Consider the following 17,489-nt stretch of genomic DNA (forward strand, 5'->3'; position numbering starts at 1 on the left):
GGACCTCCTCCCGATGCGTCAGATGTATGCACGCATATTGATGACGCGGCGGGAGGAGGCCCTAGAGCTGCGCAGCCGCAATTGCGCCTATGCAGACTGCGCAGCAGCGGCAATCTGTGGCGGCCATATTCAGGAGGGAATGAGAACCCGGGGCCCGACCAGGGCCGGTATTACTGCGGGAGTCATGGGGGAATGAACGGGAGGGCGCAGATGGCGTCCTCCATGGATCTGGATTATGAAAAGGTATTTAACTTTTTTCACATTTGTGGCCTCGGAAGTCCTTTAAAAAATATATATTTTTTTTATTATTTTTATGTGCTGAGTGTGGAAAATCTGAAAAAAATGACGTGGGGTTCCTCCTCCCGAGCCTCTGTAACCCCTTGTCCCCCATGCAGGCTAGGATAGCCAGAATGCGGAGCCCCCCCCCCCCGGAGCCCTTGTCCAATCCATGGACAAGGGGCTCTTCCCCACCTCCGGTGCCCCAGGAGGAGGTGGGGGCGACGACTCCCTGGGGGGGGGGTTCATGGTGGCATCTGGGAGTCCCCTTTAAGAAGGGGACCCCAGATGCCCACCCCCCTCCCAGGAGAAATGAGTATAGGGGTACAAAGTACCCCTTACCCATTTCCACAAAGGGTTAAATAAAATAAAAACACAACCACAAGAAAAGTATTTTATTATTCTAAATTAACCATAAATACTTACCTGTACCTTTAAAAAAAATTCCCACACCAATATCCTCAGTAAACGATCCAATAAATACAGAATCCTCTTATCTTGCGATCTTCAATTAAGTTGATAGAAGATCTCCAACGCCCCCCACATAGTGAATGCCTCCTTTGGGACACATAGCTGCCGCCTCCTGCTGTCCTCCCCGCCTCCTCACCTGTCACCCTCACCTAGCCTGGCACCCGGTGCACCCGTGGGTGGGGAGAGACAGTGGGAGCCGGCAGCTATACGTCCTGCACAGGACGCATTCTCTGCTATACTAACGGTTCATGAATCATCTGGTTCTTTTTAATGAATCGGTTCTTTTTTTAATGAATCGGCTTATTTTTCTTTGAAATTTTAAAATCGATTTTCTCAAAAAGTATAAGGTCTTTTTGAAAAAAAATGTTTTCCTCTTGTAGTCACTGCCCTCCTCTACATACTCTGCAAATTTTGTGTTTGTACTATGTAAGGGGACTTTGCTATTAACCGCTAAAGTCGGCGGGCATTAAAGTCTATGGGCGAACCAAACTTTTTTGAAAAAAATTCCTGGTTCACTGTGAAGGCGAACCAACCAAAGTTCGCCGGGAACCGCTCGGGCCATCTCTACTCAGCAGTGGCGCGGCTAGCTCCTGGCATCATATCGGGGGTCACATCTAATTATCACTCGGGAGTTATCGCTCTATAAGACGTGATTATTGGCCATTGCTCACCACTTTCCATGTCAAGCCCTGGTTCCAGAAGGATGAGCCCTCCTCCAGACTGAAGAGTGTGCCTCCAATGGGGGCCCCGAAGGCCGCTGCCACCCCTGCTGCAGCTCCAGCCGACACAAAGTCCCTCTTGTCCCTAAAGATGGAGGGTAGAAACTGTCAGTGCTGTACATGAACCTCACACGACACCTACACACAGGAATAGAGCGAGGAGAAGGCTGACTGGCTGAAAGTGTAGCCAATGCATGCCATCATCCTCATCCAAAGCCTCCTGCTTCTACTGATGGCCGACACGGTACAACACTACTATTACTCCCACTCTGCTGCGGCTGCACGGACCCTGCTGCGGCTACACCGAGTCTGCCTCTGCTGCTACACAGACCCTGCCGCTGCTGCTACACCGACTCTGCAACTGCTGCTACACAGGCTCTGCCGCTGCTGCTACACAGACTCTGCCGCTGCTGCTACACAGACTCTGCCGCTGCTGCTACACAGACTCTGCCGCTGCTGCTACACAGACTCTGCCGCTGCTGCTACACAGACTCTGCCGCTGCTGCTACACAGACTCTGCCGCTGCGGCTACACAGACTCTGCCGCTGCGGCTACACAGACTCTGCCGCTGCGGCTACACAGACTCTGCCGCTGCTGCTACACAGACCCTGCCGCTGCTGCTACACAGACTCTGCCGCTGCTGCTACACAGACTCTGCCTCTGCTGCTACACAGACCCTGCCGCTGCTGCTACACAGACTCTGCCGCTGCTGCTACACCGACTCTGCTGCTGCTGCTACACCGACTCTGAAACTGCTGCTACAGCGACTCTGCCGCTGCTGCTACACAGACTCTGCCGCTGCTGCTACACAGACCCTGCCGCTGCTGCTACACAGACTCTGCCGCTGCTGCTACACAGACTCTGCCTCTGCTGCTACACAGACCCTGCCGCTGCTGCTACACAGACTCTGCCGCTGCTGCTACACAGACTCTGCCTCTGCTGCTACACAGACCCTGCCGCTGCTGCTACACAGACTCTGCCTCTGCTGCTACACAGACCCTGCCGCTGCTGCTACACAGACCCTGCCGCTGCTGCTACACAGACTCTGCCTCTGCTGCTACACAGACCCTGCCGCTGCTGCTACAGCGACTCTGCCGCTGCTGCTACAGCTGCTACACAGACTCTGCCGCTGCTGCTACACAGACCCTGCCGCTGCTGCTACACCGACTCTGCAACTGCTGCTACAGCGACTCTGCCGCTGCTGCTACACAGACTCTGCCGCTGCTTCTACAGCTGCTACACAGACTCTGCCGCTGATGCTACACAGACTCTGCCGCTGCTGCTACACAGACTCTGCCGCTGCTGCTACACCGCTGATGCTACACAGACTCTGCCGCAGATGCTACACAGACTCTGCCGCTGCTGCTACACAGACTCTGCCGCAGATGCTACACAGACTCTGCCGCTGATGCTACACAGACTCTGCACCTGCTGCTATAGCGACTCTGCCGCTGCTGCTACACAGACTCTGCCGCTGATGCTACACAGACTCTGCCGCTGATGCTACACAGACTCTGCCGCTGCTGCTACACCGCTGATGCTACACAGACTCTGCCGCAGATGCTACACAGACTCTGCCGCTGCTGCTACACAGACTCTGCCGCTGCTGCTACACAGACTCTGCCGCTGATGCTACACAGACTCTGCCGCTGATGCTACACAGACTCTGCCGCTGCTGCTACACAGACTCTGCCGCTGCTGCTACACAGACTCTGCCGCTGCTGCTACACAGACTCTGCCGCAGATGCTACACAGACTCTGCCGCTGATGCTACACAGACTCTGCCGCTGCTGCTACAGCTGCTACACAGACTCTGCCGCTGCTGCTACACAGACTCTGCCGCTGCTGCTACACAGACTCTGCCGCTGCTGCTACACAGACTCTGCCGCTGCTGCTACACAGACTCTGCCGCTGCTGCTACACAGACTCTGCCGCTGCTGCTACACAGACTCTGCCGCTGCTGCTACACAGACTCTGCCGCTGCTGCTACACAGACTCTGCCTCTGCTGCTAAACAGACTCTGCCGCTGCTGCTACACCGACTCTGCAACTGCTGCTACAGCGACTCTGCCGCTGCTGCTACACAGACTCTGCCGCTGCTGCTACACAGACTCTGCCGCTGCTGCTACACAGACTCTGCCGCTGCTGCTACAGCTGCTACACAGACTCTGCCGCTGCTGCTACACAGACTCTGCCGCTGCTGCTACACAGACTCTGCAGCTGCTGCTACACCGCTGATGCTACACAGACTCTGCCGCTGATTCTGCACAGACTCTGCCGCTGATGCTACACAGACTCTGCCGCTGATGCTACACAGACTCTGCCGCTGCTGCTACACAGACTCTGCCGCTGCTGCTACACAGACTCTGCCACTGATGCTACACAGACTCTGCCGCTGCTGCTACACAGACTCTGCCGCTGATGCTACACAGACTCTGCCGCTGATGCTACACAGACTCTGCCGCTGCTGCTACACAGACTCTGCCACTGATGCTACACAGACTCTGCCGCTGATGCTACACAGACTCTGCCGCTGCTGCTACACAGACTCTGCCGCTGATGCTACACACACTATGCCGCTGCTGCTACACAGACTCTGCCGCTGCTGCTACACAGACTCTGCCGCTGCTGCTACACAGACTCTGCCGCTGCTGCTACACAGACTCTGCCGCTGCTGCTACACAGACTCTGCCGCTGCTGCTACACCGCTGATGCTACACAGACTCTGCCGCTGATGCTACACAGACTCTGCCGCTGATGCTACACAGACTCTGCCGCTGCTGCTACACAGACTCTGCCGCTGCTGCTACACAGACTGCCGCTGCTGCTACACAGACTCTGCCGCTGCTGCTACACAGACTCTGCCGCTGCTGCTACACAGACTCTGCCGCTGATGCTACACAGACTCTGCCGCTGCTGCTACACAGACTCTGCCGCTGCTGCTACACCGACTCTGCTGCTGCTGCTACACCGCTGATGCTACACAGACTCTGCCGCTGCTGCTACACCGCTGATGCTACACAGACTCTGCCGCTGATGCTACACAGACTCTGCCGCTGATGCTACACAGACTCTGCCGCTGATGCTACACAGACTCTGCCGCTGCTGCTACACAGACTCTGCCGCTGCTGCTACACAGACTGCCGCTGCTGCTACACAGACTCTGCCGCTGCTGCTACACAGACTCTGCCGCTGCTGCTACACAGACTCTGCCGCTGATGCTACACAGACTCTGCCGCTGATGCTACACAGACTCTGCCGCTGATGCTACACAGACTCTGCCGCTGCTGCTACACAGACTCTGCCACTGCTGCTACACAGACTCTGCCGCTGCTGCTACACAGACTCTGCCGCTGCTGCTACACAGACTCTGCCGCTGCTGCTACACCGCTGATGCTACACAGACTCTGCCGCTGATGCTACACAGACTCTGCCGCTGATGCTACACAGACTCTGCCGCTGCTGCTACACAGACTCTGCCGCTGCTGCTACACAGACTGCCGCTGCTGCTACACAGACTCTGCCGCTGCTGCTACACAGACTCTGCCGCTGCTGCTACACAGACTCTGCCGCTGCTGCTACACAGACTCTGCCGCTGCTGCTACACAGACTCTGCCCCCGACTCTGCCACTGCACCGACTCTGCAGCTGCTGCTACACAGACTCTGCCGCTGCTGCTACACCGACCCTGCCGCTGCTGCTACACAGACTCTGCCGCTACTACAATACACAGACTCTGTGATCCGTGTCAGTCCAGCCAGTTTCCCTGATCTACGTCAGTCCAGTTTCCCTGATCTGCGTCAGTCCAGTTTCCCTGATCTGGGTCAGTCCAGTTTCCCTGATCTGCGTCATTCCAGTTTCCCTGATCTGCGTCAGTCCAGTTTCCCTGATCTGGGTCAGTCCAGTTTCCCTGATCTGGGTCAGTCCAGTTTCCCTGATCTGGGTCAGTCCAGTTTCTCTGATCTGCGTCAGTCCGGTTTCCCTGATCTGCGTCAGTCCGGTTTCCCTGATCTGCGTCAGTCCGGTTTCCCTGATCTGCGTCAGTCCGGTTTCCCTGATCTGCGTCAGTCCGGTTTCCCTGATCTGCGTCAGTCCGGTTTCCCTGATCTGCGTCAGTCCGGTTGCCCTGATCTGCGTCAGTCCGGTTTCCCTGATCTGCGTCATTCCAGTTTCCATGATCTGTGTCAGTCCAGTTTCTCTGATCTGGGTCAGTCCAGTTTCCCTGATCTGGGTCAGTCCAGTTTCCCTGATCTGGGTCAGTCCAGTTTCCCTGATCTGCGTCAGTCCAGTTTCCCTGATCTGCGTCAGTCCAGTTTCCCTGATCTGCGTCAGTCCAGTTTCCCTGATCTGGGTCAGTCCAGTTTTCATGATCTGGGTCAGTCCAGTTTCTCTGATCTGGGTCAGTCCAGTTTCTCTGATCTGCGTCAGTCCAGTTTCCCTGATCTGCGTCAGTCCAGTTTCCTTGATCTGCGTCAGTCCAGTTTCCCTGATCTGCGTCAGTCCAGTTTCCCTGATCTGGGTCAGTCCAGTTTCCCTGATCTGCGTCAGTCCAGTTTCCATGATCTGCGTCAGTCCAGTTTCTCTGATCTGTGTCAGTCCAGTTTCCCTGATCTGCGTCAGTCCAGTTTCCCTGATCTGGGTCAGTCCAGTTTCCCTGATCTGGGTCAGTCCAGTTTCCCTGATCTGGGTCAGTCCAGTTTCCCTGCTCTGGGTCAGTTCAGTTTCCCTGATCTGCGTCAGTCCAGTTTCCCTGATCTGCGTCAGTCCAGTTTCCCTGATCTGCGTCAGTCCAGTGTCCCTGATCTGGGTCAGTCCAGTTTCCCTGATCTGGGTCAGTCCAGTTTCCCTGATCTGTGTCAGTCCAGTTTCCTTGATCTGCGTCAGTCTAGTTTCTCTGATCTGCGTCAGTCCAGTTTCCCTGATCTGCGTCAGTCCAGTTTCCCTGATCTGCGTCAGTCCAGTTTCTCTGATCTGCGTCATTCCAGTTTCCATGATCTGCGTCAGTCCAGTTTCTCTGATCTGTGTCAGTCCAGTTTCCCTGATCTGCGTCAGTCCAGTTTCCCTGATCTGCGTCAGTCCAGTTTCCCTGATCTGGGTCAGTCCAGTTTCCCTGATCTGGGTCAGTCCAGTTTCCCTGATCTGCATCAGTCCAGTTTCCCTGATCTGCGTCACTCCAGTTTCTCTGATCTGGGTCAGTCCAGTTTCCCTGATCTGGGTCAGTCCAGTTTCCCTGATCTGGGTCAGTCCAGTTTCTCTGATCTGGGTCAGTCCAGTTTCCCTGATCTGTGTCAATCCAGTTTCCCTGATCTGGGTCAGTCCAGTTTCCCTGCTCTGGGTCAGTCCAGTTTCCCTGCTCTGGGTCAGTCCAGGTTCCTTGATCTGCGTCAGTCCAGTTTCCTTGATCTGCGTCAGTCCAGTTTCTCTGATCTGCGTCAGTCCAGTATCCCTGATCTGCGTCAGTCCAGTTTCCCTGATATGCGTCAGTCCAGTTTCCCTGATCTGCGTCAGTCCAGTTTCCCTGATCTGCGTCAGTCCAGTTTCCCTGATCTGCGTCAGTCCAGTTTCCCTGATCTGCGTCAGTCCAGTTTCCCTGATCTGCGTCAGTCCAGTTTCCCTGATCTGCGTCAGTCCAGTTTCCCTGATCTGCGTCAGTCCAGTTTCCCTGATCTGCGTCAGTCCAGTTTCCCTGATCTGCGTCACTCCAGTTTCTCTGATCTGGGTCAGTCCAGTTTCCCTGATCTGGGTCAGTCCAGTTTCTCTGATCTGGGTCAGTCCAGTTTCCCTGATCTGGGTCAGTCCAGTTTCCCTGCTCTGGGTCAGTCCAGGTTCCTTGATCTGCGTCAGTCCAGTTTCCTTGATCTGCGTCAGTCCAGTTTCTCTGATCTGCGTCAGTCCAGTATCCCTGATCTGCGTCAGTCCAGTTTCCCTGATCTGCGTCAGTCCAGTTTCCCTGATCTGCGTCAGTCCAGTTTCCCTGATCTGCGTCAGTCCAGTTTCCCTGATCTGCGTCAGTCCAGTTTCCCTGATCTGCGTCAGTCCAGTTTCCCTGATCTGCGTCAGTCCAGTTTCCCTGATCTGCGTCAGTCCAGTTTCCCTGATCTGCGTCAGTCCAGTTTCCCTGATCTGCGTCAGTCCAGTTTCCCTGATCTGCGTCAGTCCAGTTTCCCTGATCTGCGTCAGTCCAGTTTCCCTGATCTGCGTCAGTCCAGTTTCCCTGATCTGCGTCAGTCCAGTTTCCCTGATCTGCTTCAGTCCAGTTTCCCTGATCTGCTTCAGTCCAGTTTCACTGATCTGGGTCAGTCCAGTTTCCCTGATCCGCGTCAGTCCAGTTTCCCTGATCCGCGTCAGTCCGGTTTCCCTGATCCGCGTCAGTCCGGTTTCCCTGCTCCGCGTCAGTCCGGTTTCCCTGATCCGCGTCAGTCCGGTTTCCCTGATCTGGGTCAGTCCAGTTTCTCTGATCTGGGTCAGTCCAGTTTCCTTGATCTGTGTCAGTCCAGTTTCCCTGATGTGAGTCAGTCCAGTTTCCCTGCTCTGTGTCAGTCCAGTTTCCCTGATCTGCGTCAGTCCAGTTTCCCTGATCTGCGTCAGTCCAGTTTCCCTGATCTGCGTCAGTCCAGTTTCCCTGATCTGTGTTAGTCCAGTTTCCCTGATCTGCGTCAGTCCAGTTTCCCTGAGTTGTGTCAGTCCAGTTTCCCTTATCTGCGTCAGTCCAGTTTCCCTGATCTGCGTCAGTCCAGTTTCCCTGATCTGCGTCAGTCCAGTTTCCCTGAGTTGTGTCAGTCCAGTTTCCCTGATCTGCGTCAGTCCAGTTTCCCTGAGTTGTGTCAGTCCAGTTTCCCTGATCTGCGTCAGTCCAGTTTCCCTGATCTGCGTCAGTCCAGTTTCTCTGATCTGCGTCAGTCCGGTTTCCCTGATCTGGGTCAGTCCGGTTTCTCTGATCTGGGTCAGTCCAGTTTCCTTGATCTGTGTCAGTCCAGTTTCCCTGATGTGAGTCAGTCCAGTTTCCCTGCTCTGTTTCAGTCCAGTTTCCCTGATCTGGGTCAGTCCAGTTTCCCTGATCTGGGTTAGTCCAGTTTCCCTGATCTGTGTTAGTCCAGTTTCCCTGATCTGCGTCAGTCCAGTTTCCCTGATCTGCGTCAGTCCAGTTTCCCTGATCTGCGTCAGTCCAGTTTCCCTGATCTGCGTCAGTCCAGTTTCCCTGATCTGCGTCAGTCCAGTTTCCCTGATCTGCGTCAGTCCAGTTTCCCTGATCTGCGTCAGTCCAGTTTCCCTGATCTGCGTCAGTCCAGTTTCCCTGATCTGCGTCAGTCCAGTTTCCCTGAGTTGTGTCAGTCCAGTTTCCCTGATCTGGGTCAGTCCAGTTTCCCTGATCTGCGTCAGTCCAGTTTCCCTGATCTACGTCAGTCCAGTTTCCCTGAGTTGTGTCAGTCCAGTTTCCCTGCTCTGTGTCAGTCCAGTTTCCCTGATCTGGGTCAGTCCAGTTTCCCTGATCTGCGTCAGTCCAGTTTCCCTGAGTTGTGTCAGTCCAGTTTCCCTGATCTGTGTCAGTCCAGTTTCCCTGATCTGCGTCAGTCTAGTTTCCCTGATCTGCGTCAGTCCAGTTTCCCTGATCTGCGTCAGTCCAGTTTCCCTGATCTGTGTCAGTCCAGTTTCCCTGATCTGCGTCAGTCTAGTTTCCCTGATCTGCGTCAGTCTAGTTTCCCTGATCTGCGTCAGTCCAGTTTCCCTGATCTGCGTCAGTCCAGTTTCCCTGATCTGCGTCAGTCCAGTTTCCCTGATCTGCGTCAGTCTAGTTTCCCTGATCTGCGTCAGTCTAGTTTCCCTGATCTGCGTCAGTCCAGTTTCCCTGATCTGCGTCAGTCCAGTTTCTTTGATCTGGGTCAGTCCAGTTTCCCTGATATGGGTCACAGAGGCAGAACAATCTGTGAGTCTGGCGCGTGGTACAGAAGCTCTGGGCACAGAAGACACTCCAGCCAGGAGAAGCAGGAAGTTCCTCCCGCAGACAGGAAGTGGGCGTGGCAATAGGGACTCCGATGGGAAGAAGCAGAAGAAGGTTTCTGTCATACCTGTCACTGCGGAAATACGGAAAGTCAAAGCGGATCTTCTGGAAGGAAATGCTCTGAAACTGGAAGAGAGAGATCAGCGTTAGTAGCTGCATGCTGGGGAATTATAGCAAGAGCAAGAGCCTGCGCACAGCACAACATGTGGTGCCAATCACTAAAAGAGGAACACTGAGAACTGCCTGTACTGCCGACAAGACGGATCCGGCGTTACCCCAGCCTCGTGCTCCGCCTACAAGAGGGTCTCACCTGACACATTTATAAAGCTTCAACAACAACAATCTATAAAAACAACATCGGCACTGGGAACCCAAATAACACACACTCCGCCTCTCTGCTATAAAACCCTCCCTCCAGATACAGCTCCGCCTCTCTGCTATAAAACCCTCCCTTCAGATACAGCTTCGCCTCTCTGCTATAAAACCCTCCCTCCAGATACAGCTCCGCCTCTCTGCTGTAACACCACCCCTCCAGATACAGCTCCGCCTCTCTGCTGTAACACCACCCCTCCAGATACAGCTCCGCCTCTCTGCTATAAAACCCTCCCTATAGATACAGCTCCGCCTCTCTGCTGTAACACCACCCCTCCAGATACAGCTCCGCCTCTCTGCTGTAACACCACCCCTCCAGTTACAGCTCCGCCTCTCTGCTATAAAACTACCCCTCCAGATACAGCTCCGCCTCTCTGCTATAAAACTACCCCTCCAGATACAGCTCCGCCTCTCTGCTGTAACGCCACCCCTCCAGATACAGCTCCGCCTCTCTGCTGTAACACCACCCCTCCAGATACAGCTCCGCCTCTCTGCTGTAACACCATCCCTCCAGATACAGCTCCTGTAGGCCCCTCTCTGTTAGGGAGAGCAGCAGGAGGTCAACACCTTATGCTCCCAGGAAATGGTTCAGTCACCCCTGTGCTCCCAGGAAATGGTTCAGCCACCCGCTGTGCTAGCAGGGAATGGTTCAGCCACCCCTGTGCCCCCAGGAAATGGTTCAGCCACCCCTGTGCCCCCAGGAAATGGTTCAGCCACCCCCTGTGCTCCCAGAAAATGGTTCAGCCACCCCTGTGCTCCCAGGAAATGGTTCAGTCACCACTGTGCTCCCAGGAAATGGTTCACCAACCACCTGTGCTCCCAGGAAATGGTTCAGCCACCCCAGTGCTCCCAGAAAATGGTTCAGCCACCCCCTGTGCTCCCAGGAAATGGTTCAGCCACCCCTGTGCCCCCAGGAAATGGTTCAGCCACCCCCTATGCTCCCAGGAAATGGTTCAGCCACCCCCTGTGCTCCCAGAAAATGGTTCAGCCACCCCCTGTGCTCCCAGAAAATGGTTCAGCCACCCCTGTGCTCCCAGGAAATGGTTCAGTCACCACTGTGCTCCCAGGAAATGGTTCACCAACCACCTGTGCTCCCAGGAAATGGTTCAGCCACCCCTGTGCTCCCAGGAAATGGTTCAGTCACCACTGTGCTCCCAGGAAATGGTTCAGCCACCCCCTGTGCTCCCAGAAAATGGTTCAGCCACCCCCTGTGCTCCCAGAAAATGGTTCAGCCACCCCTGTGCTCCCAGGAAATGGTTCAGTCACCACTGTGCTCCCAGGAAATGGTTCACCAACCACCTGTGCTCCCAGGAAATGGTTCAGCCACCCCAGTGCTCCCAGAAAATGGTTCAGCCACCCCCTGTGCTCCCAGGAAATGGTTCAGTCACCCCTGTGCTCCCAGGAAATGGTTCAGCCACCCCCTGTGCTCCCAGGAAATGGTTCAGCCACCCCTGTGCCCCCAGGAAATGGTTCAGCCACCCCTGTGCCCCCAGGAAATGGTTCAGCCACCCCCTGTGCTCCCAGAAAATGGTTCAGCCACCCCTGTGCTCCCAGGAAATGGTTCAGTCACCACTGTGCTCCCAGGAAATGGTTCAGCCACCCCCTGTGCTCCCAGGAAATGGTTCAGCCACCCCTGTGCCCCCAGGAAATGGTTCAGCCACCCCTGTGCCCCCAGGAAATGGTTCAGCCACCCCCTGTGCTCCCAGGAAATGGTTCAGCCACCCCCTGTGCTCCCAGGAAATGGTTCAGCCACCCCAGTGCTCCCAGGAAATGGTTCAGCCACCCCCTGTGCTCCCAGGAAATGGTTCAGCCACCCCAGTGCTCCCAGGAAATGGTTCAGTTACCACTGTGCTCCCAGGAAATGGTTCAGCCACCCCAGTGCTCCCAGGAAATGGTTCAGCCACCCCCTGTGCTCCCAGGAAATGGTTCAGCTACCCCAGTGCTCCCAGGAAATGGTTCAGCCACCCCAGTGCTCCCAGGAAATGGTTCAGTCACCACTGTGCTCCCAGGAAATGGTTCAGTCACCCCTGTGCCCCCAGGAAATAGTTCAGCCACCCCTGTGCTCCCAGGAAATGGTTCACCAACCCCCTGTGCTCCCAGGAAATTGTTCAGCCACCCCTGTGCTCCCAGGAAATGGTTCAGCCACCCCCTGTGCTCCCAGGAAATGGTTCAGCCACCCCAGTGCTCCCAGGAAATGGTTCAGCCACCCCCTATGCTCCCAGGAAATGGTTCAGCCACCCCTGTGCTCCCAGGAAATGGTTCAGTCACCCCTGTGCCCCCAGGAAATGGTTCAGTCACCCCTGTGCCCCCAGGAAATGGTTCAGTCACCCCTGTGCCCCCAGGAAATGGTTCAGTCACCCCTGTGCCCCTAGGAAATGGTTCAGTCACCCCTGTGCCCCCAGGAAATGGTTCAGTCACCCCTGTGCCCCCAGGAAATGGTTCAATCACCCCTGTGCCCCCAGGAAATGGTTCAGTCACCCCTGTGCCCCCAGGAAATGGTTCAGTCACCCCTGTGCCCCCAGGAAATGGTTCAGTCACCCCTGTGCCCCCAGGAAATGGTTCAGTCACCCCTGTGCTCCCAGGAAATGGTTCAGCCACCCCATATGCTCCCAGGAAATGGTTCAGCCACCCCATATGCTCCTGGGAAATGGTTCAGCCACCCCCTGTGCTCCCAGGAAATGGTTCAGCCACACCCTGCGCTCCCAAGGAAATGGTTCAGCCACACCCTGTGCCCCCAGGAAATGGTTCAGCCACACCCTGTGCTCCCAAGGAAATGGTTCAGCCACACCCTGTGCTCCCAGGAAATGGTTCAGCCACACCCTGTGCTCCCAGAAAATGGTTCAGCCACACCCTGTGCTCCCAGAAAATGGTTCAGCCACCCTATACTCCCAGGAAATGGTTAAGCTACCCCCTATGCTCCCAGGAAATGGTTCAGCTACCCCCTATGCTCCCAGGAAATGGTTCAGCCACACCCTGTGCTCCCAGGAAATGGTTCAGTCACCCCTGTGCTCCCAGGAAATGGTTCAGCCACCCCCTGTGCTCCCAGGAAATGGTTCAGCCACCCCTGTGCCCCCAGGAAATGGTTCAGCCACCCCTGTGCCCCCAGGAAAAGGTTCAGCCACCCCCTGTGCTCCCAGAAAATGGTTCAGCCACCCCTGTGCTCCCAGGAAATGGTTCAGTCACCACTGTGCTCCCAGGAAATGGTTCAGCCACCCCCTGTGCTCCCAGGAAATGGTTCAGCCACCCCTGTGCCCCCAGGAAATGGTTCAGCCACCCCTGTGCCCCCAGGAAATGGTTCAGCCACCCCCTGTGCTCCCAGGAAATGGTTCAGCCACCCCCTGTGCTCCCAGGAAATGGTTCAGCCACCCCAGTGCTCCCAGGAAATGGTTCAGCCACCCCCTGTGCTCCCAGGAAATGGTTCAGCCACCCCAGTGCTCCCAGGAAATGGTTCAGTTACCACTGTGCTCCCAGGAAATGGTTCACCAACCCCCTGTGCTCCCAGGAAATGGTTCAGCCACCCCAGTGCTCCCAGGAAATGGTTCAGCCACCCCCTGTGCTCCCAGGAAATGGTTCAGCCACCCCTGTGCCCCCAGGAAATGGTTCAGCCACCCCCTGTGCTCCCAGGAAATGGTTCAGCCACCCCCTGTGCTCCCAGGAAATGGTTCAGCCACCCCAGTGCTCCCAGGAAATGGTTCAGCTACCCCAGTGCTCCCAGGAAATGGATCAGCCACCCCCTGTGCTCCCAGGAAATGGTTCAGCCACCCCAGTGCTCCCAGGAAATGGTTCAGCCACCCCAGTGCTCCCAGGAAATGGTTCAGCCACCCCCTGTGCTCCCAGGAAATGGTTCAGCTACCCCAGTGCTCCCAGGAAATGGTTCAGCCACCCCAGTGCTCCCAGGAAATGGTTCAGTCACCACTGTGCTCCCAGGAAATGGTTCAGTCACCCCTGTGCCCCCAGGAAATAGTTCAGCCACCCCTGTGCTCCCAGGAAATGGTTCACCAACCCCCTGTGCTCCCAGGAAATTGTTCAGCCACCCCTGTGCTCCCAGGAAATGGTTCAGCCACCCCCTGTGCTCCCAGGAAATGGTTCAGCCACCCCAGTGCTCCCAGGAAATGGTTCAGCCACCCCCTATGCTCCCAGGAAATGGTTCAGCCACCCCTGTGCTCCCAGGAAATGGTTCAGTCACCCCTGTGCCCCCAGGAAATGGTTCAGTCACCCCTGTGCCCCCAGGAAATGGTTCAGTCACCCCTGTGCCCCCAGGAAATGGTTCAGTCACCCCTGTGCCCCTAGGAAATGGTTCAGTCACCCCTGTGCCCCCAGGAAATGGTTCAGTCACCCCTGTGCCCCCAGGAAATGGTTCAATCACCCCTGTGCCCCCAGGAAATGGTTCAGTCACCCCTGTGCCCCCAGGAAATGGTTCAGTCACCCCTGTGCCCCCAGGAAATGGTTCAGTCACCCCTGTGCCCCCAGGAAATGGTTCAGTCACCCCTGTGCTCCCAGGAAATGGTTCAGCCACCCCATATGCTCCCAGGAAATGGTTCAGCCACCCCATATGCTCCTGGGAAATGGTTCAGCCACCCCCTGTGCTCCCAGGAAATGGTTCAGCCACACCCTGCGCTCCCAAGGAAATGGTTCAGCCACACCCTGTGCCCCCAGGAAATGGTTCAGCCACACCCTGTGCTCCCAGGAAATGGTTCAGCCACACCCTGTGCTCCCAGGAAATGGTTCAGCCACACCCTGTGCTCCCAGAAAATGGTTCAGCCACACCCTGTGCTCCCAGAAAATGGTTCAGCCACCCTATACTCCCAGGAAATGGTTAAGCTACCCCCTATGCTCCCAGGAAATGGTTCAGCTACCCCCTATGCTCCCAGGAAATGGTTCAGCCACACCCTGTGCTCCAAGGAAATGGTTCAGCCACACCCTGTGCTCCCAGAAAATGGTTCAGCCACCCTATACTCCCAGGAAATGGTTCAGCTACCCCTATGCTCCCAGGAAATGGTTCAGCTACCCCCTATGCTCCCAGGAAATGGTTCAGCCACCCCTGTGCTCCCAGGAATATAGTTGAGTCCCAAGGGGAATGCCTTTGTGAACTGTCTGAGTAGTGAAGGATGATTTTAGTCCTTAGAGGCAGAGCGGTGTGAAGAATTAAAGTGCTCCTAAAAATAGTGGTAATGTGAACCTTAATATATAATCAATATAAAATATGGAAAATGTTGTTTTTATCAATAGTTGTCCTTTAATTATAACCTTCACTAGATACTCCCCCCGCAGAGGTGCGTACACACAGACTATCGCCTGAAGATCAGGACTCAATCAATCAGCCGAGTGCTGCACAGATGCCTCAGGAGGTTACAGCCTTACACCACTTTCTGTTACTATGGGTGGGGGGAGGAGGGACAATGGCCGTTACCACGGTAACAGTGCCCACTGCAGTACAGAATACAGTAACTCACCTGCGGCAGCCCGGCTCCGACTATAGCCCCGCTATGAATCATCGGCCCCTCCTTCCCGACAAACAGTCCTGACAAGGAGAAAGGTACACGGTCACATGATCTGTGATGGTCACATGATCTACATGGTCACATGATTGATCGAACATGCCCTAGACTATCATACATACACTACACAACACATACATAGACATGACTATGGCAGGATTAGATTGTGAGCCCCTCTGAGGACAGTTGGTGACATGACTCTGTACTCTGTACAGTGCTGTAGAAGATGTCAGTGCTACATAAATACATAATAATAATATGGTAGGACATTACACTATCACTATGTTAGGATTAGATTGTGAGCCCCTCTGAGGACAGTTGGTGACATGACTCTGTACTCTGTACAGTGCTGCAGAAGATGTCAGTGCTATATAAATACATAATAATAATAATATGGTAGGACATTAGACTGTGACTATGGTAGGATTAGAGTATGAGCTCCTCTGAGGACAGTCAGTGACATGACTATGTACTCTGTAATGTGCTACAGGAGATGTCAGTGCTATATAAATACATAATAATAAGATGGTAGGACATTAGGCTATGACTATGGTAGGATTAGAGTGTGAGCTCCTCTGAGGACAGTCAGTGACATGACTATGCACTCTGTACAGTGCTGCAGAAGATGTCAGTGCTATATAAATACATAATAATAATATGGTAGGACATTAGACTATGACTATGGTAGGATTAGAGTGTGAGCTCCTCTGAGGACAGTCAGTGACATGACTACGTACTCTGTAATGTGCTGCAGGAGATGTCAGTGCTATATAAATACCTAATAATAATATAGTAAGACATTAGACTATGACTATGGCAGGGATTAGAGTGTGAGCTCCTCTGAGGACAGTCAGTGACATGACTATGTACTCTGTAAAGTGCTGCAGAAGATGTCAGTGCTATATAAATACATAATAATAATATGGTAGGACATTAGACTATGCCTATGGTAGGATTAGAGTGTGAGCTACTCTGAGGACAGTCAGTGACATGACTATGTACTCTGTAATGTGCTGCAGAAGATGTCAGTGCTATATGAATACATAATAATAATATGGTAGGACATTAGACTATGACTGTGGTAGGATTAGATTGTGAGCTCCTCTGGGGACAGTCAGTGACATGACTATGTACTCTGTAATGTGCTGCAGAAGATGTCAGTGCTATATAAATACATAATAATAATAATATGGTAGGACATTACACTATGACTATGGTAGGATTAGAGTGTGAGCTCCTCTGAGGACAGCCAGTGACATGACTGTGTACTCTGTAATGTGCTGCAGAATATGTCAGTGCTATATAAATACATAATAATATTATGGGAGGACATTACACTATGACTATGGTAGGATTAGAGTGTGAGCTCCTCTGAGGACAGGCAGTGACATGACTATGTACTCTGTAATGTGCTGCAGAAGATGTCAGTGCTATATAAATACATAATAATAATATGGTAGGACATTAGACTATGACTATGGTAGGATTAGACTGTGAGCTCCTCTGAGGACAGTCAGTGACATGACTATGTACTCTGTAATGTGCAGCAGAAGATGTGAGTGCTATATAATTACATAATAATAATATGGTAGGACATTAGACTATGACTATGGTAGGATTAGATTGTGAGCTCCTCTGAGGAGAGTCAGTGACATGAATATGTACTCTGTAATGAGCTGCAGAAGATGTCAGTGCTATATAAATACATAATAATAATAATATGGTAGGACATTAGACTATGACTATGGTAGGATTAGAGTGTGAGCTCCTCTGAGGACAGTCAGTGACATGACTATGTACTCTTTAATGTGCTGCAGAAGATGTCAGTGCTATATAAATACATAATAATAATATGAAAGGACATTAGACTATGACTATGGTAGGATTAGAGTGTGAGCTCCTCTGAGGACAGTCAGTGACATGACTATGTACTCTGTAATGTGCTGCAGGAGATGTCAGTGCTATATAAATACATAATAATAATATGGTAGGACATTAGACTATGACTATGGTAGGATTAGAGTGTGAGCTCCTCTGAGGACAGTCAATGACATGACTATGTACTCCGTAATGTGCTGCAGAAGATGTCAGTGCTATATAAATACATAATAATAATATGGTAGGACATTACACTATGACTATGGCAGGATTAGAGT

At 53.5% G+C, this 17,489-nt stretch overlaps 1 protein-coding gene across 1 annotated transcript in view; it reads right to left on the reverse strand.

Moving 5' to 3' along the window:
• CLCN6 (chloride voltage-gated channel 6) overlaps nt 1-17,489 on the reverse strand; it is a 282,298-nt gene that overhangs the window by 136,193 nt on the left and 128,616 nt on the right. Inside the window, exons 8-10 of the mRNA XM_068238749.1 lie at nt 15,289-15,356; nt 9,531-9,589; nt 1,419-1,551 (exon numbers count right to left, since the gene is read on the reverse strand). Of these exons, the coding sequence (XP_068094850.1) occupies nt 1,419-1,551; nt 9,531-9,589; nt 15,289-15,356 (260 nt within the window). The remainder of the gene's footprint in view (nt 1-1,418; nt 1,552-9,530; nt 9,590-15,288; nt 15,357-17,489) is intronic.

The sequence above is a fragment of the Hyperolius riggenbachi genome, chromosome 6 (genome assembly GCF_040937935.1).
Source record: "Hyperolius riggenbachi isolate aHypRig1 chromosome 6, aHypRig1.pri, whole genome shotgun sequence".
Lineage (NCBI taxonomy): Eukaryota > Metazoa > Chordata > Amphibia > Anura > Hyperoliidae > Hyperolius > Hyperolius riggenbachi.